The sequence below is a fragment of the Pseudopipra pipra genome, chromosome 2, assembly GCF_036250125.1.
Source record: "Pseudopipra pipra isolate bDixPip1 chromosome 2, bDixPip1.hap1, whole genome shotgun sequence".
Classification (NCBI taxonomy): Eukaryota; Metazoa; Chordata; class Aves; order Passeriformes; family Pipridae; genus Pseudopipra; species Pseudopipra pipra.
Genome location: NC_087550.1, coordinates 117145986 through 117173426, shown reverse-complemented (window position 1 = coordinate 117173426; position 27441 = coordinate 117145986). Strand labels below are relative to the sequence as shown.

Sequence of the window (27441 nt, the reverse complement as noted above, 5' to 3'; positions counted from 1 at the left end):
GTAGACGAGCAAATCTCCTACAAAACAACTGGGACAACCTTTCCCACACCAGACTCAAGCCACAGAAAGCCTAGGAATTTTCATATCCTTCAGTGCCACGAGGAGAAATATTTTTCCCTCAAAAAAAAACAACCACGGAACGGAAACACACCTATTCCCCTTCAAAAAAAAAAAATTAAAAATTAAATTTTACCCTACCAACAGCTCCCAAGTGCAGATTGTGCCTTGCCTCTAGAAACCAAGGATGTTTTTTAAAAAAAAAAAACAAGATTTGGGGTCGGTTCTTGGGTGCTTTGCAGCGCATCAGGAAGGAACATGACCTGCCCGGCTCCGCGGCACGTTAAGGAGGCTGATTGAACATTGCTGCTAATTAAGAGCTCTCGTTGTTTGGCAGGACCACCAGAGAACCTCGTGCACTTGTTCATGCCAGCAGCACCTCCTGCAGAAATTAACTCTTGATGAGAGCAGACAGGGGGCCCAGCTGGTCCTCCCAAATCCCCCAACCGCGCAAATGAAGCGTAATAGGAACACTGGTGGCGAAAGGCTATTCGTGACCTCTTTTTAAAAAGCAGAGTATACCTTGGCATCGACTTAATTTTCCACGCCGGGGCTGGATAATGCGAGGAGACCCGAAAACCACCGGGGAGAGGACTGAAAATCAAAATTATCATCGGCGGATAATTCCGCGAGAAATATTTTATCAGGCGAGGCTTAAAAAAAAAAACAACCCGCGGTTTGGTTCGAAAATCAATCAACGCCACTGGGTTATTCAGAGAGTTTCACCACCAAAGGGGGAGGGCGGGAGGGGCCTCGTGAAAAAAGCAGGTTATTAAAAGTGATTTGATGTTTTGTTGCTGAATCTTTAGGATGTGTCTGGGAGTTTGGCTTTGTAATGTTCAAAATTAATGTTTCGCACAGGTGGAAGTAGCACAGGTTACCTTATAAAAGGCAAAGGAGAGCACAGGTTACCTTATAAAATACACAACTAAAAAACACGACCCGCTCCCATTCAATGGGAACATTGCAGCATTCGGTGCTGCCTGACAAATTCCTGACACCTCTGCTGCCATTTCTGCAGGTGACCATGACTTTGCCCACCCGAAGAGGTGCTCCCTGAAGACTTGGCACGAAGGCCATCGGAGGAGCAACGGCAGTGTCTGTCAGCTTTAACCTGGATGTTAAGAACTGAAGCATATGGAGAATCAGAGAATAATTACTAATGTTTTAAAATATCCACATCAGTATGGCCTGTTATAGAATCATAGAATAAAGTTGGAAAAGAGCTCCAAGGTCATCCAATCCCCCCTGCCCAATGCCCACCTTGTCCCCCAGCCCAGAGCACTGAGTGCCACGGCCAGGCCTTCCTGGGACACCTCCAGGGATGGGCACTCCAAACCTCCCTGGGCAGCCCCTGACAAGGCCTGACCACCCTTTCCAGCAGGAAATTCCTCCCAATGTCCAACCTGAGCCTCCCCTGGCACAGCTGGAGGCCGTTCCCTCTCCTCCTGTCCCTTGTTCCCTGGTAGCAGAGCCCGACCCCCCCCGGCTCCCCCCTCCTGTCAGGGGGTTGCAGAGCCAGAAGGTCCCCCCTGAGCCTCCTTTTCTCCAGGCTGAGCCCCCCCAGCTCCCTCAGCCCCTCCTGCAGCTCCAGCCCCTTCCCCAGCTCCTTTCCCTTCCCTGCACACGCTCCAGCCCCTCCATGTCCTTGCTGAAGTCCCAAAACTGGACACTCAAGGTGCTGAGCACAGAGGAACAACCACTTCCCTCGTCCTGCCAATCACTTCCCTATTCCTTAATTTCTAATTAAGCAGCAATTGGAAATAATTACACACAGAAACAATTACCTATGCAAAGTGCTTGACTGCACCCTCCAGTGCCAGACACTATCAATCAGATATGGCAAAAGAATGTGCAAAAGCTGTGATGAATGGAAACAATCATTTCCCTCGGTTAAAAAAGTGCATTTTCAAACAATTCAGTTCTTGTATTTCTCTTCCCCTCCACCCTCACCATTGGTTACATCTTGGATGAAGCCTTAATTTAGAGGTAGCTGTGTTAGAAAAATCTGAGAGAGGGCAAAAACATATTTGCTTACTTTAAAAAGAAGTGAGAATATCATAAGAACAGTAGGGAAATGTTTTCATAAAGTGCCTGAGGAAAGACATCTTTACCCGTGGTTCACTGGCATTACAAATACCACCAGAAACAAACACTTGGGCACACGAAATGCAAACTTCACATGTTCTATGGGACTGAAAAGTTCATAATATACATCCTCACTTCATTTTTATTTGATTTTTTTTCCTTCCAAGATGATTTCTACTTCAGAAAAGTAACCAAACATTCAACCTGAACTAAGATTAAGGATGTCTCCCTCTGTATTCAGCACACTGAGAGCATCCAGATAAATCACAATATTCATCTTTCAGTACAAGGTTTTCCACTGGATTAAGTAGCTGCTCTCTATCACATTTATATCCCAACTCTGTAACATGGAATATTTTTACCTTAGTTTCCCCATAAACCTCTTCAGCTTATAGGATGTCATGATTACTACTGAAGTCCTGAGTAACTGTAGTTTAAGGCTGCACATAAATCACCTTTTAACAAGTAACTTCCATTCATACCCTTTCCACTTCCCACCACAGCTTTAGGAAACAGTTCCTATTTCTTAGGAATCCTGTTCTGTTGAATGATCTCTCCACCTTTTCTGGATGAGGGCAAAAAGCTGCCCCTTGAATCTCAGGCCTTCAGGAGCATAATTACATGCTGCAGTGGGCTTCAGGTCTCCTCAGACACGCCCTTTTTCCAAAATCACCAATTGGGAAGTGCTCAAAACCTCCAGTAAAGGTATCTTCAAGCCACCTGCTGTTTGGGCAAGAGGGCAAATCAAGTCTCCTTGTACAACCAGTAACTCTTTTTGCGATGGGGAACAGCTGGATCCAGGCCAAAAGAAGGTACATCCCACAACCTGGAAGTGTTAAAAAGACAGAACAGACTTCAAGCAGGATTTCTGAACAAACATAAGAGGAAGGGAATGGTGGAAGGAAAAATTCAGGCTCTGGTTGGAGTGGCAGACATTGCAAGGACGGCCCAGGGCTCAAGGAGGGGATTGAAAAATGCCTCTGATTCCAAAGAGCATTCCAGATGAAACCGTGGCACTCCACCTCATGCCACCTGTTGGAGCATCATCCTGTACTTGGCAGGCACCTTCCCGAGTCAAAATGCCACGTTAAATAATAATTTCAGCTACAGTTCATCAGTGAATTTTCCACCAGGAGGGATGTCTGACAAAACCAAGGTAAAACCAACAGCTCTTAACTGCCAGTGGGCAAACCCAGCATGGATACCTGCAAATGAACTTCCAGAAGTATCTCTCCAAAATTCAGGGAGGAATTTTTTTTTCTTCAGTAATTCATTGTGAAAAAGAAATAAAAAAAAATAAAAGAAACTCCGAGGGAAAATTTTCCTACAGAATCTTGTTGCCCGGTGGTAACAACGTAGTTAAAGGACCAGGTTCTGTCCTGACTGGGGAAAGGGAGACATTTTAATTCCTACATCAAAGGCAGTGTCTTTCCATATAACAACCCTTGATGGATTTCTTTCCAGTGAACTCATCTGTGCAGAGTGATTTTATTGCATTTAAAGAGTGACTTTTACATCTTTACGCGCTGTGTCGCTGGAAAAGGTATATTTTATATTCACACAATGCTCATTACAAATCTCCCATTTCTTGTTTGAAGCTGGTTTCTTTCACATGCCAACAGTCACAGAGTGGTTTGGGTTGGAAAGGACATTAAAGCTTATCTTGTTCCAATCCCCCTGCCATGGGCAGGGACACCTTCCACCAGCCCAGATTGCTCCACGTGTCCAACCTGGCCTTGGACACTGCCAGGGATCCAGGGGCAGCCACAGCTTCTCTGGGCAACCAGGGTCTTATGATAATTTGCCATTATTATAAATAGTCTAATTGTTTTATTCAATTATGTTTTATTCAATTATGTTTTATTCAACTATGTTTTTTCAAAGAGACTTTAAGTGGCAAAAGAAAAAGGGAGTTAAAGACAATGAATCAAGAGCTGAGAAAAAGCTGCCCAACAGCCAAAACAACAGATACTTCCTACCCTAAAACTGCAGAGTGCTGGTGGCCATCCCCCAGGAAAAGGGATGGATGCAGGAAGAAGCTCAAGAATAGATGGTCTAACATGAGATTCTACCTTTCTTTTCATGCCTAACTTAAGTATGTGGCCATCACAGCTCAGTACTGGAACAGTATTACACATTATTTTTCTATACTAAAGTTATCTTCAAGACACCTTGGTTTTCGTCAGGCTACATCACAGAATCCCAGAATTGTTAAGGTTGGAAAAGAGCTCCCAGCCCATGGATCCACCCTGTGCCCCATCCCCACCTTGTCCCCCAGCCCAGAGCACTGAGTGCCACGGCCAGGCCTTCCTGGGACACCTCCAGGGCTGGGCACTCCAAACCTCCCTGGGCAGCCCCTGCCAAGGCCTGGCCACCCTTTCCAGCAAGAAATTCCTCCTCATGTCCAACCTGAGCCTCCCCTGGTGCAGTTAGAGGGCACTTCCTCTTGTCCTGACAGCTCAAACACCTACATCAAAATCATATATACAAATTATACATATATACAGTTGGAATCGTAAGGTTCTATCCACACAAGGCAAGTTTTCAGAAAGGAAAACCTCCAAACTTGGAGCACATCTGAACTCCATAAAAGACTTCCCTACTCTTTCAGGGAGCAATGCAGTCAAATTTAAGATATTTATAGGCTTTGGGGGACAAATTTTACCTGAAATGGTTTGAACTCTTGCAACTCAAACACGAACCCAAATTTTTTATTCTTGTGAAGTCGTTATGTGGATACTGCACTCATGAAAGTTAGTTAAATTGTGAAAAACTGTAAAATATTTAATTTCCTGGTGGTTTTAATTGGGATGGTTTAATGAATCTACAAGTCAAAACTGGATTACAATTAAAACTTCTCTATATTTTAATATAGAAAGTATATATTTTAATCTAATCCACACAGTAAAATACAATCCATTTTTGTGCTTGACTCTGAAATCTTCCACAGTATGTTGTTAAATACCAAAAGCTATTACCAAACCATCAGAGCCATTTGTTTTCAAATTAAAAGAATCACTTCAGCAACTTGCAGCTGCCAGACTCACTCTTTCTCAGTATTTGTAATATTTTCTTTTACTAAATGTCCCTATCCTGCTCTTGTTGTAATATTTTACCGTTTAAGTCCCCTTGCTCTTTTTTGTGGTCCAAACGAAGTGAAAATAACAAAGTAATATAACAAAACAAAAATAATAAAATAAATGAATAATAAATAAATTTATTCTAAACAAATAAGAAGGTGACACTAAAATATTATTTATCTATAAAGGTCCCACAAAGGAGAGGTTATTCCATGTGTATTTATTTCATTTTAGCAACGCTGAAAAATCTAAAAACACGCAAAAAAAAAAAAAGAGAGAGAAAAAAATAAAAATTCTGCCATCCTGGAATTTTTTTTTTGTTGTACTGCAATTGCAAGCTGCAATTGGTTAAGGAAGCTAAATTTAATTAGCTCAACTTCCTTGCAGATCCCATCAAACACCCCCCATCTGATGCATTCTGCCGAGCCCCCTCCAGCTGGCCGAGCGCCACAAAGAAAAGGCAGCTCTGCTCGTTGCTGGGAACCGAAATGAGCTGCTTTAAGTGGAGCTTTTCTTCCATTTTTCTGAGGCTGCACCGCTCTGACCTTCCCCGAATCAATCCCGGGCGGATTAACATGTAAAGCAGCGTCGCATTAATTTCAGAAAAGCGAATATGAGCTCGGGCCTTGGGATCCGACAAAACACCCACCTCCTAAACACGCTAATGCTTCAATGGGGAGCTGTCAATAAAAAGAGGGAGGGGGGTGGTTAGGAGGATTTGGAGCGTGGAGCAATCTATCAGGCTGGTTAGAGCTTTCCCTGCCCCTGTGGCATGGCTAATGCATTCCTCTGGAAGTTAATCCCATTTCCAAAGGCCCTCCCGCGAGGAGCGCGGAGGCCGCGCCGGAGGAGGACGAAGACGCATTAAAATTCTCGGCCACGTCACCGAAAGGCACCGAGAGGGGACATTCTGGGGGCTCACAATGAGGTGGTTCATTAGAAGGGCAAGGTCTCAAAGAACCCGACTTTTGTTGGGAGGAGAAACGCCCGATGGCCCCTTTTCTGGTGCACCTGCGAACGGCATCACCTCCCAAAAACTGCTAAAAACACCCCAAATAAATAAAAATAAACTTATAGTGACGCCACCACTGCAAACAGAAACTGTCACAGTGCCCATGACATTGCAAATCCACTATAAAAGAGGATGTTGAGCCTCCCTGAAGCAAATATTTACATGCAAGACTTACTTGGTACCTGTTACAGTGACACGAGAGATGCAAATATTTTTAAGTATGTTTGCTTGTACAGCAAAAAGAAATAATTTTATTAAAATAAATGATTATAAAGAATTTCTACTTTAATGTTATATTTTATGTTATATAAAATATAACATAAATATGTTATAGTTATGTTATTAATTATATATTTATATAATATATACTATATAAACATATAATCATCTATATTATATATAAATATGTGGGTGTATAATAGATAACTGTATATAACTGTATATATATTATATAATTATATATAATATAAATATATATAATTATATATAATATATATTATGTATAATTATATATAATATGTAATTATATAATATATAATATAAATATACCTATAATATATTATATATAATTATATAGTGCATATTTATACAATATATATAAATATATGTATGTATTGTATAGAGAAATATATAACACATTCTAAAATTATCATAAATAAAAAAGAAATAAAAGTTTGTTTCTTTTTTCTTTTCTAAAATATTATAAATAAGACCTCAGGTTATTACCTCAGAATGTGGAACTTCTAGCACACCAATGTCAAGTTTTAAAAATTTCAATGATGTTGTCAAATCCACATTCAGTCTGTGTGTCATGACACAGATATTAAATTTTCGGATTTTTTAACTGAATCTTGTATGTAAGTCGGTAATTTAAGAAATAAATTTTAAGAACTAAAGCAAGGAAGCCTCTGAACAGGTTAAATATCATCTGGGTACCTTTTTCTCTGCAGGCAGCAACATCAAAATCTCAAAGGTCAAAATCAGAATCCTTCTTCAGCAGTAAAGACAGAGAATAAAAGAAAATGGGGAGCAAGAGAAAAGAGACAGTTCACACCATAAGGCAAATTTTCTTAGTAATTATCAGAGGTGGCACTACGTTATCTGAATATAGATGAGATTAATTTTTATGAAGCAAAATGATCCATTTTAAGATGAAGGGGACATGAAAAGGCAACACAAACTTGTCTGCTGCCAGGAGGTTGAGTGAGACTGGGGAGAACCAAAAAGCAAAACCCTTTGCCTTGTGTAGATCCCAGAACCTTTTGGTGTTTTCCAGCTTGTAAAATACAATTAAAGCAGGTTAAAGTGTGCACCAAAATTTAAGGATTAAGCAGGAACCTTGAGGAAATCACGTTGTGCACGGAAATTGTTAGAGAAATGTATCAAAAACATACATTTTTCTATTGGTTTTCTGCTCCTCGAAGCTTGGGAAGAGAAATTCATGCCCCTCGCTCTGGAGTAAAGGACACACGTCATAAAATCTACTGCTAAAAGTGAATTATATTTCTTGATTATCAGACCCCAGGTTGAATCCTACGGTACGAAAGGTCCTGTTTCATTTACAACCTGCTAAAACCTGACAGGGGATAGATGAAGAAAAGCCAGTGGAGTTGAGTGTCCTTCCCACAAACCGCCCCGGGATCCCTCATCGGATGCATCCGCGATTCCGACGGGCTGCGATTTTGCTGGAGTTCCACCGCCCTGGACTCAGCCAAGGAATGGAATTCACGTTTTTAGGCCAAAAAGACTCTGGCCAAAAGAACTTTAGGGCTGAGATCATACTTGATGGAGCTGGTTTTCAGTCAACATTATCCACTGAAAAGCCTCGTCGGCGTCTCCGTGTCAACAAACTCCGAACACGACCCGCGAGCGATTCCCGCCCGGGGCGGGAGAAGGGATTTGTGCCACCACATTTTGCTAAGCCCTCACACAACTGGGTCTGCTTTTGTGATATAATCCTGCAATCAGCACACAAGCACCATCCTGGAGACACTTTAAGAGAAGATGGAAAATCCAAACTGATATTTTCCGCTGTTTTCTCGCTGCCGCAAACTGACCTACTTAAAAGATGAAAAAAAAAAAAAAAAGAAAAGGTTTTAATGCATTTTTTTCCCCTTTCAACAAAAGTGATGGCCATTCAGTCCTTTCAAAAAGGGAACTGGAGGGCTAGAGAGAGATTGCAATGTTGACATTAAAATGTCTCATGCTCTAAAATCACAGGAAATGAACCAAACTCAGAATTTCCACAAGGCAATGGACTGGCCTAAGTTCACCTGAGTTTAATGGGATAAAGCCTCTGCTGCCAGAATTAACTGAATCAAGAGGAACAGCTACAAAAAAAAGGCCCTTAAGAACAACTAAGCAAAAAGTGCAAATTAAATGAAAAGTTAATTTAGGATTCAGTGTTGCAATTAAAAAGTAAGGACTGGTTTTGCACTGAAAATCCTACAGCTTTCCACTGAAAATCCTGTGGCTGAGTAGCTCTTAACACACCCTTCCACCCAGAAAATAAGGTAAAGGCTTTCTCATATTATTCAGAACAGCAGAACTTTTAAAAAGTTGTAAAAGTGACAGAATTCTGGGCATTTTTAACAATTTATTCCAGAATCCTAAAGACAATTTAGTGAAGGCAATAAAAATAATACTGCCAGCCCAACTCACCACTCCTTGTGCTGTAGGTGGTTTTGTGGCAGGATTTATATTCATATAGATCTATTCATATTTATCCACATATTTTATGTGTCTCAGTCTTCCAGAATTTCCAGATTCCATCCTCAATATTTTGTCAGAAAAATTAAAAAAAAAAAAAAGATATTACTGACCAAAAGCAAATGGAAGCAATAAATTTGGACAGCGGAGCAAACATGCACTGCTTTTACTTAAAATACTCCTAAAAAAAGGAAGCTGGTAAGAATTTGGCTCTGCAAAATCTTTTGTATCAATTTCTCTCCATAAAAGACACCCGAGCTGGAAACTAAAACTTTCATGGGATGCAATTGTGAAAGTGAGAAAACCCGAAAAAACTGGCCAGAAGAAAAGATGGAAAACTCCCAAAATGAAACAAAGCTTCGGTGAGAAGATAATAATTGAAAATGAGGAGCCTTTCAGTCTAAAGTTTGAAGTAAAGAGGAAAGAAAAGGAGCAGAAAACGTGCTTTTTGAAAAATGCTGTTTTTTCTGAACTTGATTTTTTAAGTGAGAGGCATAGAAGCAGGAAGGGGAACAGCATTTTGTATCAGACATTTAAATAAGGTGGGAATTACACTTCAGACATTTAAATAAGGTGGGAATTACACTGTGCACTTGAGATAAGTCTGATCTTCCACCAAAACTACACCATGTCCTTGGAAAGGGAGCTCATGGGGAATGCCTTATTTCCTCACAGCCTAAAAGCCACAGACAAAAGGTGAAAATATTCCTGCACTTACAAAATATATTATTAAGTTATAAAATAAGGTTGTCGTGCGGAAAAATCAGTGGACTGAAAATTAGATTTTTAAGGGAATTTTCCCTCTGCTGGGAAGCTGAGAGTGCTTCCAGTTGCTAAACTAACAATGTATTTTAATGTCCTCACTGCTGGGACTGAATGAAACCAGGAATGAAAAGGTTCTGCTGCTACTTGGTAAGTAAAAACTACACTGACCAACAATATAGAGTTTGTCTAGAAGACACTGCCAAGAATAATCCACCACAGAAAAAGTCATGGATATACAGAATGACTCTGATATTTAATGGAAAATGCTTTTCAGGCAATCTTATTGTCAAAAAGATATATATACACAGATATAGAAAAGCAACATAATTTCAATTTTTTCACCTTTCTACTATTTCAGGGAAATTTAAGTCTATCCTTTAAAAAGCCTGTAGATGATAATGATATCATCATTTTCCAGACTCATCTTTTGGCATTGCCTGCCATTTTGCACTTAACTTTCCCATGCTAAAAATATCAATTATTATCAGGTTATGAAGATAAGCCAGTTACAGGAAATAAACTGCTCCTTTCACCAGGGAGAAGAGGGTCAGCACATCCCACAAAGGGTAACTTATTGAGCTGCACTTGGTAAAAGCTGCTCCCAATTACAGGAGGTATCAGATGAGTGAATGAAGGCACTTTGTTGATGCCATGCCCAGCAAAAATGCTCCTGATTTCACACAATCATGGAATGACTGGGTTGGAAGGGACATTAAAGATCATCCAGTCCCAACCCCCTGCCATGGGCAGGGACACCTTCCACCAGCCCAGGTTGCTCCAAGCCCTGTCCAACCTGGTCTTGGACACTTCCAGGGAACCAGGGGCAGCCACAGCTTCTCTGGGCAACCTGGGCCAGGGCCTCCCCACCCTCACAGCCAACAATTTCTTCCTAATATCTAATGTAAACCTGCCCTCTGGCAGTTTAAAACTATTGCCCTGTCTCTGCCTGCATAAAAAGTCCCTCTCTCTCCTTTTTATAAGCCCCTTTAGGACCAGTAAGGGGCTATAAGGTCACCCCAAAGCTTCTCCTCTCCAGGCCGAACAATCCCAGCTCTCCCAGCCTTTCCTCCCAGCAGAGCTGCTCCAGCCCTTGGATCCTCTTGGTTCCTGCTCTGGCCTCTCTCCAGCAGCTCCATGTCCTTGCTGGGCTGTTCCCCAGGGCTGGAGCAGCTCTGCAGGGGGGTCTCACCCGAGGGGGCAGAGGGGCACAATCCCCTCTCCAGACCTGCTGCCCACTCCTCTCTGGATGCAGCCCAGGATGCTGTTGGATGTCAGAGCTGCCAACACACACTTCTGGCTCATGTCCAGCTTTTCATACACAAGAATCCCCAAATCCTTCTCCCCAGGGCTGCCCTCAGGGAATTCTTCTCCCAGTCCGTGCTCAGGGCTGGGATTGCCCCGACCCAGGGGTAGCCCCAGCTCTGGGACTGGTTGAACTTCCTGAGGTTCTCGTGGGCATCTTCTCAAATCTCTGCTGCATTTCTGAGCTGCAGACAAGAGCCTGTTCCTGTATAAGCCTGACAAGCAGTTCAAGCCAATGGATTGCATGTTCCCAAGGATCCCCACGTGGCCATGGGGATCTGACACTGAACAGAAAGGCAGGATCTGTGCAAAACATCCCCCAGTCCTGAGCTGTGCCAGCCCACAGCCACATGTGCACCACACTGTGCCACAAAGATCCTACTCCTTCACCGCCCCAAACCTGCCCAGACAGGTATTAAACACCTTTATATATAAACTCATTTAATCCCCTTGTAAATATTTGCTATTTTGAAGGATTGGGTGCTAAATCAAGCAGGTTTTTGCTCCGTTTTAAGAGCTGGAGCTGCAGGATGGATTTAATTCAGTGGAAGTGTCAGACTCCTGATGAATTGGATAAATGTTGCCAGACAAAGCAGCTGGTTGGTGCTCAGTTATTAAAAAGCAACATGGCCAAGTAATAAAAATGTGATACCATTTTGATATGGTTTATGTTATTGGATGAAAAAAGCCTTTTATGAGTGTTGTTTAAAGTAGATAAGAATTGAATGTGCCAAACACATGGTCAGAACAATCCCTCCAGAACAGCTTAACTCTGGTGATCAGGAGCAGATTCTCCCTGAAGTGTCTGCTGGTTTTTAATGACATACTTGTCAACATGTAACCTTAGAATATAGACACCATGGTAACAGTTTTAACACAGTCTCTCTAAAGAGAATAATTGTGTGAAGCACAAATAGAAACATCTTGACTCTTGTAGTCTTTTAATCCACTTAGAGAAATGCTTTTCAAGCCATCAAGCAGCATTTTCTGGATCTTGTTGAACATCTGTCTGTCTTGAAATGACTTGGAATAAAAGTCTAAGTGGGTCCTGCCACGCTGTGTTTGCTGCAGATTTTAAAATAAGCATTTAGACATTTAGCATTTTGATATTAGATTTGACCTGAAGATGAAAAAGAAAGAATTGTGAGATTCACTTGGCTATATAATAATAAAATCATGTTGCAAGTGTTCCTGTACACTGAAATACTCGAGTGTGTGCATCCTTTTAGGGTGTGAGTGGCTCAGGTGATGGAATCTCGTAAAATTCATTCACTGAGGTGCAGGAATTCACTTCTGTGCATTCTAACACACCTTTGCTGTGTTACAGAATGGTTTGGGTTGGAAGGGACCTTAAAGATCATCCAGTTCCAACCCCCTGCCGTGGGCAGGGACACCTTCCACTAGACCAGGTTGCTCCAAGTCTATCCAGCCTGGCCTTGGACACTTCCAGGGATCCAGGGGCAGCCACAGCTTCTATGGGCAACCTGGGCCAGGGCCTCCCCACCCTCCCAGGGAAGGATTTCTTCCTAATATCTAATCTGGCCCTGCCTCTTCAGCTTTAGGCCATTCCCCCTCATCCTGTCACTCCATGCCCTTGAGAAAAGTCCCTCTCCAGCTCTCCTGGAGCCCCTTTAGGCACTGGAAGGGGCTTTAAGGTCTCCCCAGACCCTTCTCTTGTCCAGGTTCAACACCCCCAGCTCTCCCAGCCCGACTCCAGAGCAGAGGGGCTGAAGCCACTCAGTGGCCTCCTCTGGATTCATCCCAACAGGTCAACAACAACCAGAATCCCAGAATCACCAAGGCTGGCAGAGACCTCCAAGCTCTTCCAGTGCCACCCTCACCCAGCACCACCAGGATCACTCCCAATCCATGGCCCCAAGGGCCACGTCCAGACACCTCTGGAACAATCCCAGACAGTGTCTCCATCACCTCCCTGGGTCACTTATTCCAAATCCTGACCATTTTTGCAGGGAAAAAATTGTTTCTAATATCTCATCTGAACCTGCCTTGGCAGGACTTCGAGATGTTTTGCTCCCTGTTTGCTAAATCATGGCAGAGTTTTTTAGCAATAACAATACCCACGACTACGGTGGAGTTCTTGCTGCGTCTCGAGCGCTCGTCTGCTAGAGAGATTTTCTGTTTAACACATTAAAAGTGGGCAAAGAAATAATTTATTTTATTTAATTCTAAAAAAATACTGTGTTTCGCTTAAGGGAATTAGTGCCTTAAGCAATAAACACAAGTATGCAATAAATGGCATATGTGGGATCTATTAACCCAAGGGCTTGATTCCACCGTCTAAATAATCCCCTTTTAGAGCTGAAGATTTAAAAGTTTGTATGTAAATGATTGCTAAGAAAGTTTATTTATATATATAAAAAAAAAGAAATTAGAATAGATTGTGGATCTACCAGCATGCTGCAGCTTTAGTGGTGATGCTGGTCTGAGGTTGAATCCCCTCAAAATTCATTTTCCCACCCTCAGAAAAATTACTGGGAGTATGAGATAGTGTCAGCAGATGAACTGTCAGATAAAGAACATGCTAAAAGCTCCTGCACAACCTATTTCTAGTTTATGTGAGTTTTCTGACTCACCCTCTCCTCTTCTGTGTTTCTTCCATAAGTTTTGCCATAATAATTAATTTTGCCCTGCAGTCCATATAATACATCCAGACAGAGGGAGTAATTCCCATCAGAACATTACAGAACTGCAATGGCTTACAGTGATCTCCCTGATTAAAATAAGAATAAATTCAGCCCTAAACATTAAATATTGTATTACCTTTCCCATACCTATTAAATCTCTGTATAAAATATAATACCTGAGATCCTAATATAACTCTAACTATGATGTCAAACATTCCTTAGCTGGGAGCATCTTCAATTACATACAGAAAATTAATAGTTTGGTTTTGTCCTTTTCTTCCTTAATGGATAAAAAAGTATTTTTCAGCACCCCAAAAAAAAAAAAAAAAAAAGAAAAATCAAATGAGCAGGGATTATACCAACAAGCATCAATGTTAATTCAGAAATGGATTAACAATTAAAGATTTGAAGCATGTTAGTATTGATCTCCAGCATGAAATAGTTGTGATCGATAAGCTAATCTGTAAATTTGATTAATTGAGTAAATCCTGTTTACTAAAGTATTCCATAAGCATAATTTACAAATACAAGAAGATGAAAATCCTGCTCTTAGTAAAAAAAAAAAAAAAAGTTCAAAAGTATCATATCAGTGTTTAGACAGGAATGGAAAAACAGGATTTTCATAAACAAACCAAGAAATGTTTGAGACCCCAGAAATGGGACTGACACACATAAAAAATACAGGAAAGGGCAATAACCTCTTCTGGGTTTGCATTTTGTTTTTTTTTTTTCCCTAAGATGTTGTCCATAGCCAAAGTTGTACTGCCAGACAGGAAAGGGAAACAAGAAAAACTGGGGGAAATATATCCTCAGACCTATTTAACTCTATTTATTCTGGGATTTGTATCAATACAACTACACTGGTTAAAAAAAAAAAAAATAAACCATCCCCCTGAGTGACAGGTTTAAATAGTGTAACACTGTTTAGATCAAACCTTAGCACTGAATGTGAGACTTGAAACTTGTGTTGGTAAGTGCTGCTAATTGACAATAATTGAAGCATGGAAATGACAGGGAGAGAAGGATGGTATTTCATTTTAAAAAATGGCATTTAAATGGTAGTTAGAAAATATGGTATTTTTTTTTTAAAAAAAAGGAGATTTAATTAGGAATAAAATTTTTTTTTTTTTTTTTTTGTAGCTGTAGGGAACAAGGTTTTACTAAGTTAAAGGGATGCAAACTTTCATTTTTCCCTGCAATTCTAAGTTTTGTGATGGAAGTTGAAATGATTCTACTTCAAAACTTAGGGAATAAAATAGACTTAATGAAGGCAGCTCAGAGAATGGCACTAATGTAAGGAAATTTAGAATAACTCAATGTACTTTGCACGGAAATCATTCCAATTCTTTTGTTCTCTGAACCCCAGCTGGGAGAAAACACTTGATTTTCCTATAAATGATTTTTCTCTAGTGATTTTTCATTTCTACAAACCCCCAAATAATGGAACTGACAGGCTTTGAGATGCAACAGATCCTACACTACAAAAAAACCAGCAAAAAACCAACTTTGTCATGACATTTGAGATCCTCACAAACGGTGAAAAATGGGAATACATGGAAAAAAGATCCTTTGCCGTTGGCTTCATGAAAAGAAACCACTTAGGAGAGCAAAACTTACCAAAAATTGTCATAAATAAATACAGTATTCAGACTGATAAATATTTATTTATTAATATTTTTATTAATAATTTATTTATTATATATTTTTATGTATATAGTTATATAGTTTAATATAGTTATAGTTATATAGTATATATATGCTATATATATAATATATAACAATATAATAAATATATTATATTTATATTTATATATTTATATATTTATATTTATATATTTATATATTTATATTTATATATTTATATTTATATATGAAAAATAAAATGTAATAATTTATTCATAAATATTTATTTATTTATCAATAAATATTTATTTATTATATAAACTTTTACTCTAAATATTTATTTATTCATCCAGCTTTAACTCAGTTTAAAGGCTCCCTAAAAGAAATCTCCAAAAATTGGGCATTTTTCAGCACCACCTGTAGTAAGGGAAGGCCCTGTCAGAGGTGGGGAAGTTTTATTCTAGTCCAGCCCCAGAGAAATCTCTGATGTGAACAACTCCCATTTTTTCACACCTTTAACCCAAAATTCAGGGTGAATTTTTAAATATGCTCACTGCTGGCATCTCCAGCTTTAAATGCAGTTCGAGGGACGGAGTTTTAGAGCTTTCACAAAGATTTGTGCAAGAAACTGGAACTGAATTTTACCTCAACAATCCCCCCTCAAAATCCCCGCCAGCAAATAAACCGATTTTTAAGTCCCATTTTTCCTCCCAGCAAAACCAGAACATATGAGAATAACTAAGAGTTACTGAGCTGGACAGAGGTCAGAACTAAAGCAACGAATGGGAATTTTTTTTTACACGTTGCAAGAGCTGTTTTCTCACAGAAGTGCAATTTTAGAGAAATTTGCGAGTCAACTGCAATCACAGGCATTTGGTCGGGGTACATAATGAATGCTACTGTTTTCCACAGAGCCCACATGAAATTCTATACAGTCACTGAGACTTTCTACCCTGTACACTCAAAATTGCTGGTTATTCCCTTCTCACAGCATTTCCTCTTTTTTTTTTTTTTTTTTTTTTTTTTTTTAAAAAAAAGCAGCATATAAATTAGAAAAAAAAAATAAATTATCCCTTAAAAACTAAAAGGTATTTTCAACTATAATAAATATATGCTTTTTACTGATGTATTTAACCATCTTCCAGCTGTTTAAAACAGTATTTCCCCTCATGTTTGATTTTGGAGGGAAAGTTCAGGTTATTAGTTGGTGCCACCTGATTTGATGTATTTTAAATTTATAAAGGTGAGCTGATGGGACTGCAACATCTCAGAATAAAACTAAGTGTCCAGAGCTCCAGATTTTACTTATCAGACAATTAAAACCAGGAAGAGCTTTAAGTCTGGCCTAACCTTTTTCTGGGGGTTTGGTTTGATTTGGTTTGGTTTGGTTCAGTTGGGTTGGGGGTTTTTTTGGCTCTTCCTTATAACCAAAATTCCCAAGTGAATTCATAAATTGGATTTACATCATTCCAGATGGACCATGTGGGGAATTTTCTATCCCAAAAGGAGTTGAATGTTAAGATTTGGTACTGGAAATATATATTATCAATAACACTCTTACTATAAAGGAAACCCATAAAAAGTCTTATCTAAAACAAAAATTATCAGTGTCTTATATTATTGCAAATTTAACAGGTCCCCTTTGTTATTTTTCTGGCAACAACAACTCTATTTCTGAACGTTTAAACAGTTCCACACTTCTTACACTCAAAACATTTTTGAGTGATTTTAATAATTATTTGGAGTAATTTTTGAATCATTTTAGAACCCGCATCCAATAGTTTTTTCCTTAAAAATAAAGAACATGGCAAATTCCTCTTCAGTGCCCACAGAAACTAGAGGTGAAGAAAAAAAAAGGATATAAAAATATATTTTATATATATAAATATATAAAATATATAAAGATATGTATATATAAATATGTAAAAATATACAAAATATATAAGTATATATGTATCTACTCACTAAATGTATAAATAAATAAATATACTATTACCCTGGTAGAATCTTTAGCATCCTACACGATGCTCACAGTGATGTTCTCACCATTTCTCACTGGTTTTTCAGGTTCTAGAAAGAGCTGCTTGAGATCATCAATAATTTCAGATGGCTGATCAGCAACCTAACAAAAATAAAGCTTAAATATAAAAAAAAATCTGATTTTCCTTCAGGTTAAATGGAGGAAATGGGTTGAAAGGGTGAATATCTGATGTAAAGATTATATTTATTCTGTATTTTATATTTTTATTTTTTATATTTTTTCTATTTATATTATACATTTTATGTATTTGTTCACATCAAGAAAAAAATGCAATTTTTGAAATTAAAATTTGGTACATACATGGAGTGTGATCACTTATGGACAGTGTTTATCAAATCAGTTTAATACTCAGAGGCATTATATTACCTTTAAAAGAAAAACAAAAAGAATAAAAAAAGAAAAATAAAAAGAATAAAAAAAAAAAAGAAGAGAGGAATTTACTCCACGAATTAATTCCTTTGGCATTAGCACAGCACAAGTTTCCATTTATTAATGGCATTTGTGCAAACTAAGCAAGGAAACATTTGATAAATCTTCGTGGAACTCTAAAGAATATTTCCGTGTGTTGTTCCCTGTCTTAAAACCTGATGATCTTTACAGAAAACTGACATTTAGAATGACTTTCATGGTGAAGTCACAGGCGCCAAACACACTCAAATAAATGCAAAATATCAACTGCCAAACAGTTTTCCCAAGAATTCCTGTGATTTGAGTCTGAATTTATTGAGGATTTATCCTCCTACATCCCCTGGGCACGTCCCCCTCAAAGGCTCCATCTCAAAAGCACTGTATAAACACCACATTGAATTCAAATTTGGCCCAAAAAAAATAAAAATCTTTGGGGTTTTCACAATAGGAATATCTCTGGTCTTATTTTAGGTAGTAGAGTATTTTTACATGACAATTTTGATTAGATTTAGATCAACACAGACAAAAAGAGAAGGCTGACAAAACCAAGCAAGGAAAAAGTGAGATTTTTTTTCCAATGAGATGATGAAAAAGAACTGTTTGGAAAGCTGAACTGCCCATATTCACCTAGAGAATAGAAACTCAACTGCTCACTTAGAAGAGATATTTTAATTAAGAATGAGAGACACTGGAAATACAGCAGTAAAAAAAGTGCCTCTGTCTATCAGCTGGTTTTCATAACAATGTTCTCTATTTTTACATTTGTCTATATAAGCCATGAACAAATGTTTCTCCTGCAATAAATCAAACATATTTCCTTTTGGCTTCTTGAGAGAAGACCTGTTTCATTACCATCCACATGGCTGCAGGTCCACCAAAAAAAAGAGGAGGAAATAAGCTGGTTTATATTTTGCCCTTGGAAGGAAAACGGGACTTGAGAGATTGATTATTCAGGTTTAATGTACCATTAAACAGCAATGGTGCATCTGCACAGTCATTACAGCAACTGAAATCTGCTTGTGGAAAATCAGTTTTTGGGAAAAACAACACTCCAGGACATTCCTGGGAATGGTGCTGGGAGCAGAAAACGAGGAACGGGGACTTGGGCTCTCGTCTCAATTTGTTACGCGGGCAAAGATCTCGGGGAAGGGAAGATGTAAAAAGTTCCTTTAAATCTTTTTTTTTCAACCCAGGAACAGTAAAGGGCTATCATTAATGGCAGCCCTGGATATTCCTTGGATGGAAAAGGCAACAGAGGCCAGACTCCTTCTACATCTGGATATTGTCCAGAGGAGCTGCCCCATCCCTGGAAGCGTTCAAGGCCAGGTTGGAGCAACCTGGGCTAGTGGAAGGTGTCCCTGCCCATGGCAGGAGGTTGGAACTGGATGATCTTTAAGGTCCCTTCCAACCCAAACCATTCTATGATCCTGCAAACCCTCCATGGACTGTGGGACTGTGAGCCCCAAACCTTTTCCTACCTGTATGTGTCTAAAAAAATCTCTCCCATTCATCTTGTTCCTTCTTATAACCGTAGAAAATCATGGTCAAAACCCTACATTTTAGTCCTAGAGCTGCCCCATGAGTCAGACAAGTGCCCTGCTGAGTTTGAGAATGCCAATCTAAGCATTAATTCAATATTTAAGGAAGCAAAAGACACTGGGACACGTCTCCAACAACGTTGGAAGTCTCCAACCTCAAGCTGCATTTCACACAACGCAGTCTTCGCTTCCCAGGTCTGAAGAGACACGGGGGATGATTGTGGATTTGTAAAGCCCAGCAGCTCTCCTGGGAGCAAACAAAGCATTCCCAGTAAGATCTTTCCCTTTGGAAAAGGGGCAATTCCTCTGTTGGTGACTTTATCTCCCAGCGAAACCCGCCTGGAAACGACCGGAGTGGAAACTTTATCGGCAGCTTTGCACGGCCCTCCCCCGGCTGCATTTTCCATATTCCATTTTAGAAAGCAGGAGTTTCTTGAAGAGTAACCTCCGAATTGCAGTTTATTTAAAAAAAAAACCCCAAACAAACCAACCCTGAAGGCTGGCAACCACCACGAGGTTAGAGCTGAACCTTTCCCCCTCGCCCACTGTCATAACAATCCCTCGGAAAGGAGCCTGAGCTAAACTGAACAAGCAGACAGGTTTTTGTGTTCTCACACAAATGGAAACTATGTCATATAAAAGGACTTTAACGGGCAAACGACACCGGGTTTGGGGTTGTTTTTTTCTTTTTTCTTCCTTTCATTTTCCCCTTTTTTATTTTTTTCCACTCCAAACACACATTCTGTCATGCATCCGAGAGGCACCGATGGACGAGCCTCCCCAAAAGTTTCAGCTGCACACAGTATTTCATGGAGGTTGTTTTTTTCCCCCCATCTGCTGTATTTGCTCTGGTGTGACTGGATGTGCAGGCACTGCAAGGCTTTCTTTTTTTTTTAAAGACTTCACAGGGGGGAAAAAAAAAACCAACTCTTCCATTACTCTGCATTGGGTGGAAAATACTCGCCTCCTCACAAAAGAGATGTTGTAGAATTTATGAAAACAAAAGTGCCAATAAGATTTTTTTTGCTTTAATACCCGGGGGAGAAACACGATCATCTGCACCAATAAGAAAAAGATGCAGGCACTGGGTGCTCCACTAATTACAGCTGCTTTGGTGGGCAATATCACTGGTGAAACAGATGTTAGGGACCTATTAACAGAAGTTTTTTCAAACATCTGCTTACAATTTTAAGGCAATTGTAAATACAGCACAGAAGGTCAATTGGGCTCATTAAGGTCTATGTGCAAATCTACTGCTGCAGGTTTCTTTTTTAGCCAATAGTGACTTTTTTTAACACAGGAAATAGAGTTTAATAGCAACTTGTGTCAATTTTGATTGTGATTTCATACAACAACAAACAACAATCGCATGCCCTGTGCTTCACCAAATAACCCATTTTCCTTCCTCTTTTTCCACCCTACCTACAGCACAGTGCCACGGTTCCAGGAGGGGAGGCACAAGGTAAAGGAAAGGCTGTAAATTGGGCAATTACGGAGAAATGATTGATTTTACTTTTAAACACCAATTATGAATCTTGTTAGGAAATCTTCAGTTGTTGAACCCAAGACAAATGAGTTTTGATTCCAGCGCACGGCTACGATGCAAAAATTGTTCTTTTAAGTGTCAGAACAAGAACACAGATGTTCAGAGGGTCTAAAACACTGGAAATCATGGAATAGTTTGGGTTGGAAGGGACCTTAAAGATCATCCAGTTCCAAGCTCCTGCCATGGGCAGGGACACCTTCCACTAGCCCGGGTTGCTCCAAGCCCTGTCCAACCTGGCCTTGGACACTTCCAGGGATCTGAGCAACCTGGTCTAGTGGAAAGTTCCCTGCCCACAGCAGGAACTTGGAACTGGATAATCTTCCAACCCAAACCATTCCATGATTCTGTGACTTTGCATTAAACCACATCTGTAGTAGTTGGACACCGAGCAAAGGGCCCAGTCGTGAGTAACAACGTGCAGCTCCGAGGCTTCCTGAACCAATTCAGTTCCATTCCCAACAACCTGTTTTCCACCTGGAACTACACTGGCTTTACATGGGAAAAGCTCTTTGTAATACACAAGCCTTAAAGGTTTTATCACATGGAAGACATTCATGGAAAGGAGAAGGAGAAATGCTGTGATGTAGGGAAAATCCCTGTATTAAAATCACACTCTTCATCCTCACAACGAAGTTCATCCATTTGATGGCAAATGCTGACCTGTTAAAAATCAGAATTACTTTGCAAAATAAATTACAAGCCATTTAAAAAGACAATTCTATCACTGCCTGGTAGAGTTCACTCCAGGAAAATTGACAATTTTACAGCGTCTCAAAGCTTCTGAATGCTGTGGTTTGCACCAAATGTGAAGAAGATTCTACTGTAAGCAATTTGCTGCACATTTGAAAGCAAACCCAGCTTGGGAAATAAACACTAAACAGCACCTTTTACTATCACTAGTAGTACACAGTTGAAATGACTAAAAATTAGTTACAATATAGACGAAAGTGTAAAATCTGTAAAAAGTTCTTTACGTCTGCAACCTTGAATCTGTGTTCATATAGATCTGAAAAAGTCATATGAGTCCTCCTTGTCCAAACAACAGCTAAATCTGGAGGCAAACATCAGAGCTTTCAGAAAACATTCCCATCAATAAAGACTTGTCTTTACTCAGCTTGGCCCAATATTGCCTGCTTTAAAAACTTATCACCCAATCCATCTTCTCTGGGACTTACTAGAAAGGATATTTTCAATGTCTTATGAGATTTTTTTCCTTCAGTCAGCAATTAAAAGAGTCTAAATGGACTGTGGAATTCTTTATTTCTCGTAAAGGAAGCTGGTAACTTAATTTTGCAGGGCTGAGGAGTCTGAGATCACCCTGGGTAATCTGCAAACTCAGCTTTTTGATTCCTGTGGGTTTTATCTTCAAGTTAAACTCAGCTGAGCAGAATTATCTACATTAATTATATACTTGACACTGAGTAAAGCAGTAGAATGAACATTATTCTTCGTTTTTAAAAACCTACAACTCCATTGTGGCAATTCCAGAGGCTCCATTTCACACCAGAAAGGGGACAGACTGGTGACAGAAATTACCCCATCTCCAACCTCCCCCTCTGAATTCAAACCATTTAAAAAATAAGTTTGCATTCGCGGCACAAAACTGATTTTATTGGTCTAACCTGCTTTTACTGAACTGAGTAGGGTATTTTTCTTGCCTGAGGAAGTGAGAGAGAAGAGAGGAAAAGGAATAATATTTCATAAGGAAAACAGAACTAGGAGCACCTACACATGGAGACTTAGAAGTAAAACTATCATTACCACTTCCACCCACTTTTAAAATTTCCCATTTCCATACTGATCCAACTTCCCTTATGCAACTTAAATCAGAGAAGGTAAAGTCCTTACATTTTATTAGGAGCTAAATGAAAAACGTGTCCCTTCATTATTCCACTTAAATTCACTGGATATTACTCAGTACCACTTAATTGGAAAAAAAAAAAAAAAGGCATATCCTCCCAAATCGAATCCCAGAAATCCCAAAGAAACTGGATGTGGGAAATGCAAGGATCTAACAAGCAAAAAACCAGCACAAAGGTAACAGGGACGATGAAAGGATTTGCTTTAGCTGGGGAGGACATAAAAGATGAAGTTCTACAAAGCCCATTAAGTGTTCACCAGCTCACTGCAAATTACACTAAACACTTGGTTAAGGAATATTTGGCAGATGTCAGCACTGGGGAAGCCAAACATGTTCCTTACATTGAAGGATAATGTAACTACAGAGAGGGTTTGTTTTGGAACGAGCTCCACAGCCCAGAAATAATCTGGCCTCGTCCCCTGGCAGGGCTGGGACTCACCGAGGAAGAAATGAGAGAGAACCATGACTACTTATGTGTCAAACCCACAGTTCTGCCATTTACACACAAAATAGCACTCCTGAAACGAGATACTGTACACAAATTTGGATAATAAAACATGGGGTTCTAAAAAAAAAGGACCGCGACAGATCTTTAAAAACTCAAATATTTACGTAACCTCTTGTTTTCACAAGTGTTGTATATACAGCCCTGCAGACACACAACTGCTGGCTGAAGTTAAAATCTTCCATCTTTTGGATTTTGCCATCCCACCATTATCTCCTGCAGTTCTGAAACCGCATTCCTGAGTGGGATTTGCAAAGTTCAACCAGCATCTAACCCCAGTGAAATCTGTGGGATCATCTCCTCCTCTCAACCTCCCAGCTAGGAAGAAGATTTTTGCAGGAGCCCACACATTCACCCCCCAGTTATGAGAAAGGCTGACTTGGACATTTATACTTATAAATTTATTTTTATATAGTTATACATTTATATTTTTATAGTTATAAATTTGTATTTATATAGTTATAATTAATGTTCTGCGAGGTTCCACTTTAGGAAAACTATGCTTCAAGATGAGACAGAAAGCAAGGCATCTGTTCATAATTAAAAAAATATATCCTTGGCATAACTGACCAGGCAGATAAAGCATTTCCTCGTGTTGGCATTTTTGAGTGGGCATCTTTTTATTTTCTCTTCTCTTGCTGTTACACACGTTTGAAATCCCCAGTTCTTTTGTTTTTTCCCCCCCTTCTCTCCTCTCAGCAAGGCATCATTTGCATCAGCACACATTCAATATGAAATAAATCGACAGATTTTAAAATAGAACATTCTCAATAAAGGCATAATAAAGGTTTGCTCTGTTTCAAATTCTTGAAATAAAACGACTGAATTTTTAAATTGCTGAGTTCTCCAGTACTGTCACCCTCACAGCTACCAGGTTTTATGCAGCTTGCTGAGACATGTGATGAAAATGGTATTGACTTATATATTCTTTTTACCATTTTTAAAACAACGTGGCTCTAATCCAAGGAAAAGAAATCATCTCGACAGCTCTGGTCCTCTGATAATTACATGGTTACAAGAGTGGCAGCTTCTTGAATAAAACTTTACAACATCAGTTATCTGGAACCAATGTAAGGCAAATTTCTACTGTCATATAGAAGTACAGAATGGTTTGGGTTGGAAGGGATCTTAAAGATCACCCAGTTCCACACCCTGCCATGGGCAGGGACACCTCCCACTATCCCAGGCTGCTCCAAGCTCCGTCCAACCTGGCCTTGGACACTTCCAGGGATCCAGGGGCAGCCACAGCTTCTCTGGGCAACCTGGGCCAGGGCCTCCCCACCCTCACAGGGGAGAATTTCATCCTAATATCCAATCTAACCCTATTCTCAGTTTGAACCCATTCCCCCTTGTCCTGACATTACAGTTCCTGATGAAAAGTTCCTCTCTGGATCCCTTGCAGCCCCTGCAGGTACTGGAAGGTGCTGTGAGGTGTCCACACCACCTTTTCTTCTCCAATATACAAACCTTTGCACCAACTCACAAACATGGGAGACACAAAGGGCAGCTAAAACTGTGGTGCTTGAACAACCACAGACATTTGTGGTTGCTGGAGAAAAGGGAAATATCACCAGGCTTTGGCCCACATACACAACATACACATGCAGTCCCTCGTTCTCCTGAGCCTATGGAACACAGAGTCCTTCACTCTCACATTAACTCAATGTCTGTTCAAGTTCTGGTTCAAATTTCCCTGGACAAACTCATCTGAGAACAAGACAACCGAGTTCCTTCCCATCAGCTGAAAATGTAACTCTTGCTGAGTCTGACGGAAACCAAGGGGTGAAAGTCCCCGTAGCTGATCAGCTGGACTCCCAGCCAGGTATCCTGACATGTTCAGAAGCTCAGGCAAAGACAGAATAGAATCACTAAGGCTGGAAAAGACCTCCAAGATCACTGAATCCAAGCTTTGTCAATCAAGGTGAGCTGTTCAAACAACTGAACTGAAAAGACAGCCCACGAAATCTCCACGGGGGAGAGGTCAGCAAGTGGCCACAACATCTCCCCAACAGAAACCAGCTTCTCCTGAGAAGTACATCTCATTTAAGATCACGAAATCAGAGTTTTAACTCCTTACCCCAGCTGTTCATTTTGCCTCTAGAAATGTCTGACCTTCTCCTATCCCAGGGCAGCTGAATTTCTCTGGATTAGCTCCTCTCAGACATCATTTCAAAAGCGTCAGTTCTACGTATGTACCCACAAAAAAGGCACACTGGCTGTGTCTGACACTTAAAAGAGTTTTCTGTTCGGTTAGCTGAGCTTTCCCAGAGAACCAGACAGGTGGTTTCCTTGGCAATCCACAGATTTTTTCCCACTGGGAAGTGCTTCAAAGTGGTGGCCCTCACCTGCGACGTTCCCTCCTAAAAAGGGACGCGCGCTGGTCACGTCACAGCAAATAACCAGGAGCTGTCACACATCAAACTTTGAACTGTCTCACACATCAACCTTTAGATTGTCTCACACATCAACCTTTAGATTGTCCATCAGGATTGGCAGTGCCTGAAAAGGAAAAGCTGCAACCCTACCAAAACAAACCACCGAGCCACCCACGTGAGCCGGCGCTTCCCCGCCGCGGTGCGAGCGGTCACCAAACCACAGCAAGGAAACGTGGCTTCCTCGGAGGAATTCCCTCCCAGGGGCTCTGTTTAAGCACTTCATACTTCCACAATTCCGTCAGGAGGACTTTGGCAGAAGCTGTAACACAAACACAAGGAGTGGCAACCCCTTCCCAAACTGTGGGCTCCGAAATTTGGGGCCTCCAGAGACGTCCCTTTCACGCAGCGGTTTCCCAACGTGCAGGGATGTGTCCGAGTGGAGCTGAAAGCTGAAAGCACAGGAGCTGCTGACTGTATTCCTAATTCTAGGCAGTGCTGCTATTTGGGCACGTTTCAGGGGATGTTATAATAAAGTAGAAACATTTCAGGCACCATTTCACAGTGGGAGACCTGTCACCCTTCCCCTCACCAGAATGTCCACGGTGTTGTCTTGCCTGACTTGACTCACCAGGGATTTAGGGGGTAATTTCTGACCAGAATTTTAAAGCTGATGAAACCAGACCTACCCATGTCCTACATTTCAAAAAGATACTTGGAATGGCCAAAGACACATTCAGGATACCTTAGGAAAGCTTTATTTATTGCTGCATGCATAAGCAGGCAGAGGGACTGCAGGAACAGCCCCAGCAGCAGCAGTTTTGTGTGACACGGTGTGGAATTAAATTAGAAACTGTTACCAGAAAACCCACTTCAATTAGGAGGGGAGTGGGTCAAAGGGTGTGATTTGTATTCCTGGCTGAGCTTTCAAGGCTTTCAACACAAATATTCCATTTCTGTCAACAGTGCCATGATCTTTTGGCAGCCACTTAAGGCAACTAATCAAAATTCCTACATTACAAATCAAAAATTACCTGCTTTAAATCCTGAATCTACAGTACTGCAGGTCTACAAAGTACAGATCACACTGTGTCCTACTAAGAAAAATTCAATATAACCCAATTTTCACCATCTTCTGCAGAGTTATTCCCTTCACATTCACATAAACTTCTTGTTTCCACAGGGACCGTGTTTGTTACTTACAGAATTCCTCTTCTACATGTGCAGCATCACAACAGAAATACAACTTCAAGATGCTTCCTGACCACTGCATTCAAATGTAAAAGGATGTTCCTCTGCCTTTCCACCTCCATCCTCTCTCTGTGACATGACACCATTCAAGAAATTACTTTTTTTAACCACAGACATTTATGCTGGGGCTTATTTTGCAACTTTTATTCAACATCCTATAACATATAACATAACATCTCCCATAGAGAAGGCAGGTCATCTGACAGAAGAAGCAAAATTCATTTTAGTTCTATTTTAGCTAATTTTGGAAACAAAGCCTAGCAATTCAAGTCCTCCTAAGTGTTGAAATAAAACGTTATTTTGTAATTTATTGAATTGTGTTCTGTCAATACAAGAGAGGGTTCCCACAACAAAATTTCAATTTTTGCCTCCCTGGTTGAACCAGTGATGCACAGAGTCATGGGAACTAAAGGATGAGGAACAAAGTACATTTGATTGTTCTTGGATATGTTAGAATGAAATTTTACTGGAAAGTTGTAATTTGTGTTTGAAAACACACAGCATAAGAGTTGAATGTTAAAAAGGGCTGGGGGTGACCTTTAAAAAGTATTTTAGCCCATTTCCAAGGAAAGGACTAAAGCTGCTCAAATCTCAAACTAAAGAAATCAGATTGCAAACTTTTTTATCAACTTAGTCCT

General features: G+C 40.1%; 1 protein-coding gene across 6 annotated transcripts in view; it reads right to left on the bottom strand.

Annotated features, from left to right (window-relative positions):
• The window catches only part of HLCS (holocarboxylase synthetase), a 122171-nt gene that overhangs the window by 42340 nt on the left and 52390 nt on the right, over positions 1 to 27441 (bottom strand). The window contains exon 7 of one of the 6 annotated variants that reach the window (XM_064647101.1): positions 7285 to 8294. The exons of the other annotated variants lie outside the window; for them this stretch is intronic. Within the exon in view, the coding sequence (XP_064503171.1) occupies positions 8036 to 8294 (259 nt within the window). The 3' untranslated portion in view covers positions 7285 to 8035. Of the gene's footprint in view, positions 1 to 7284; positions 8295 to 27441 lie in introns of those variants that run through there. 6 annotated transcript variants of the gene reach the window in all.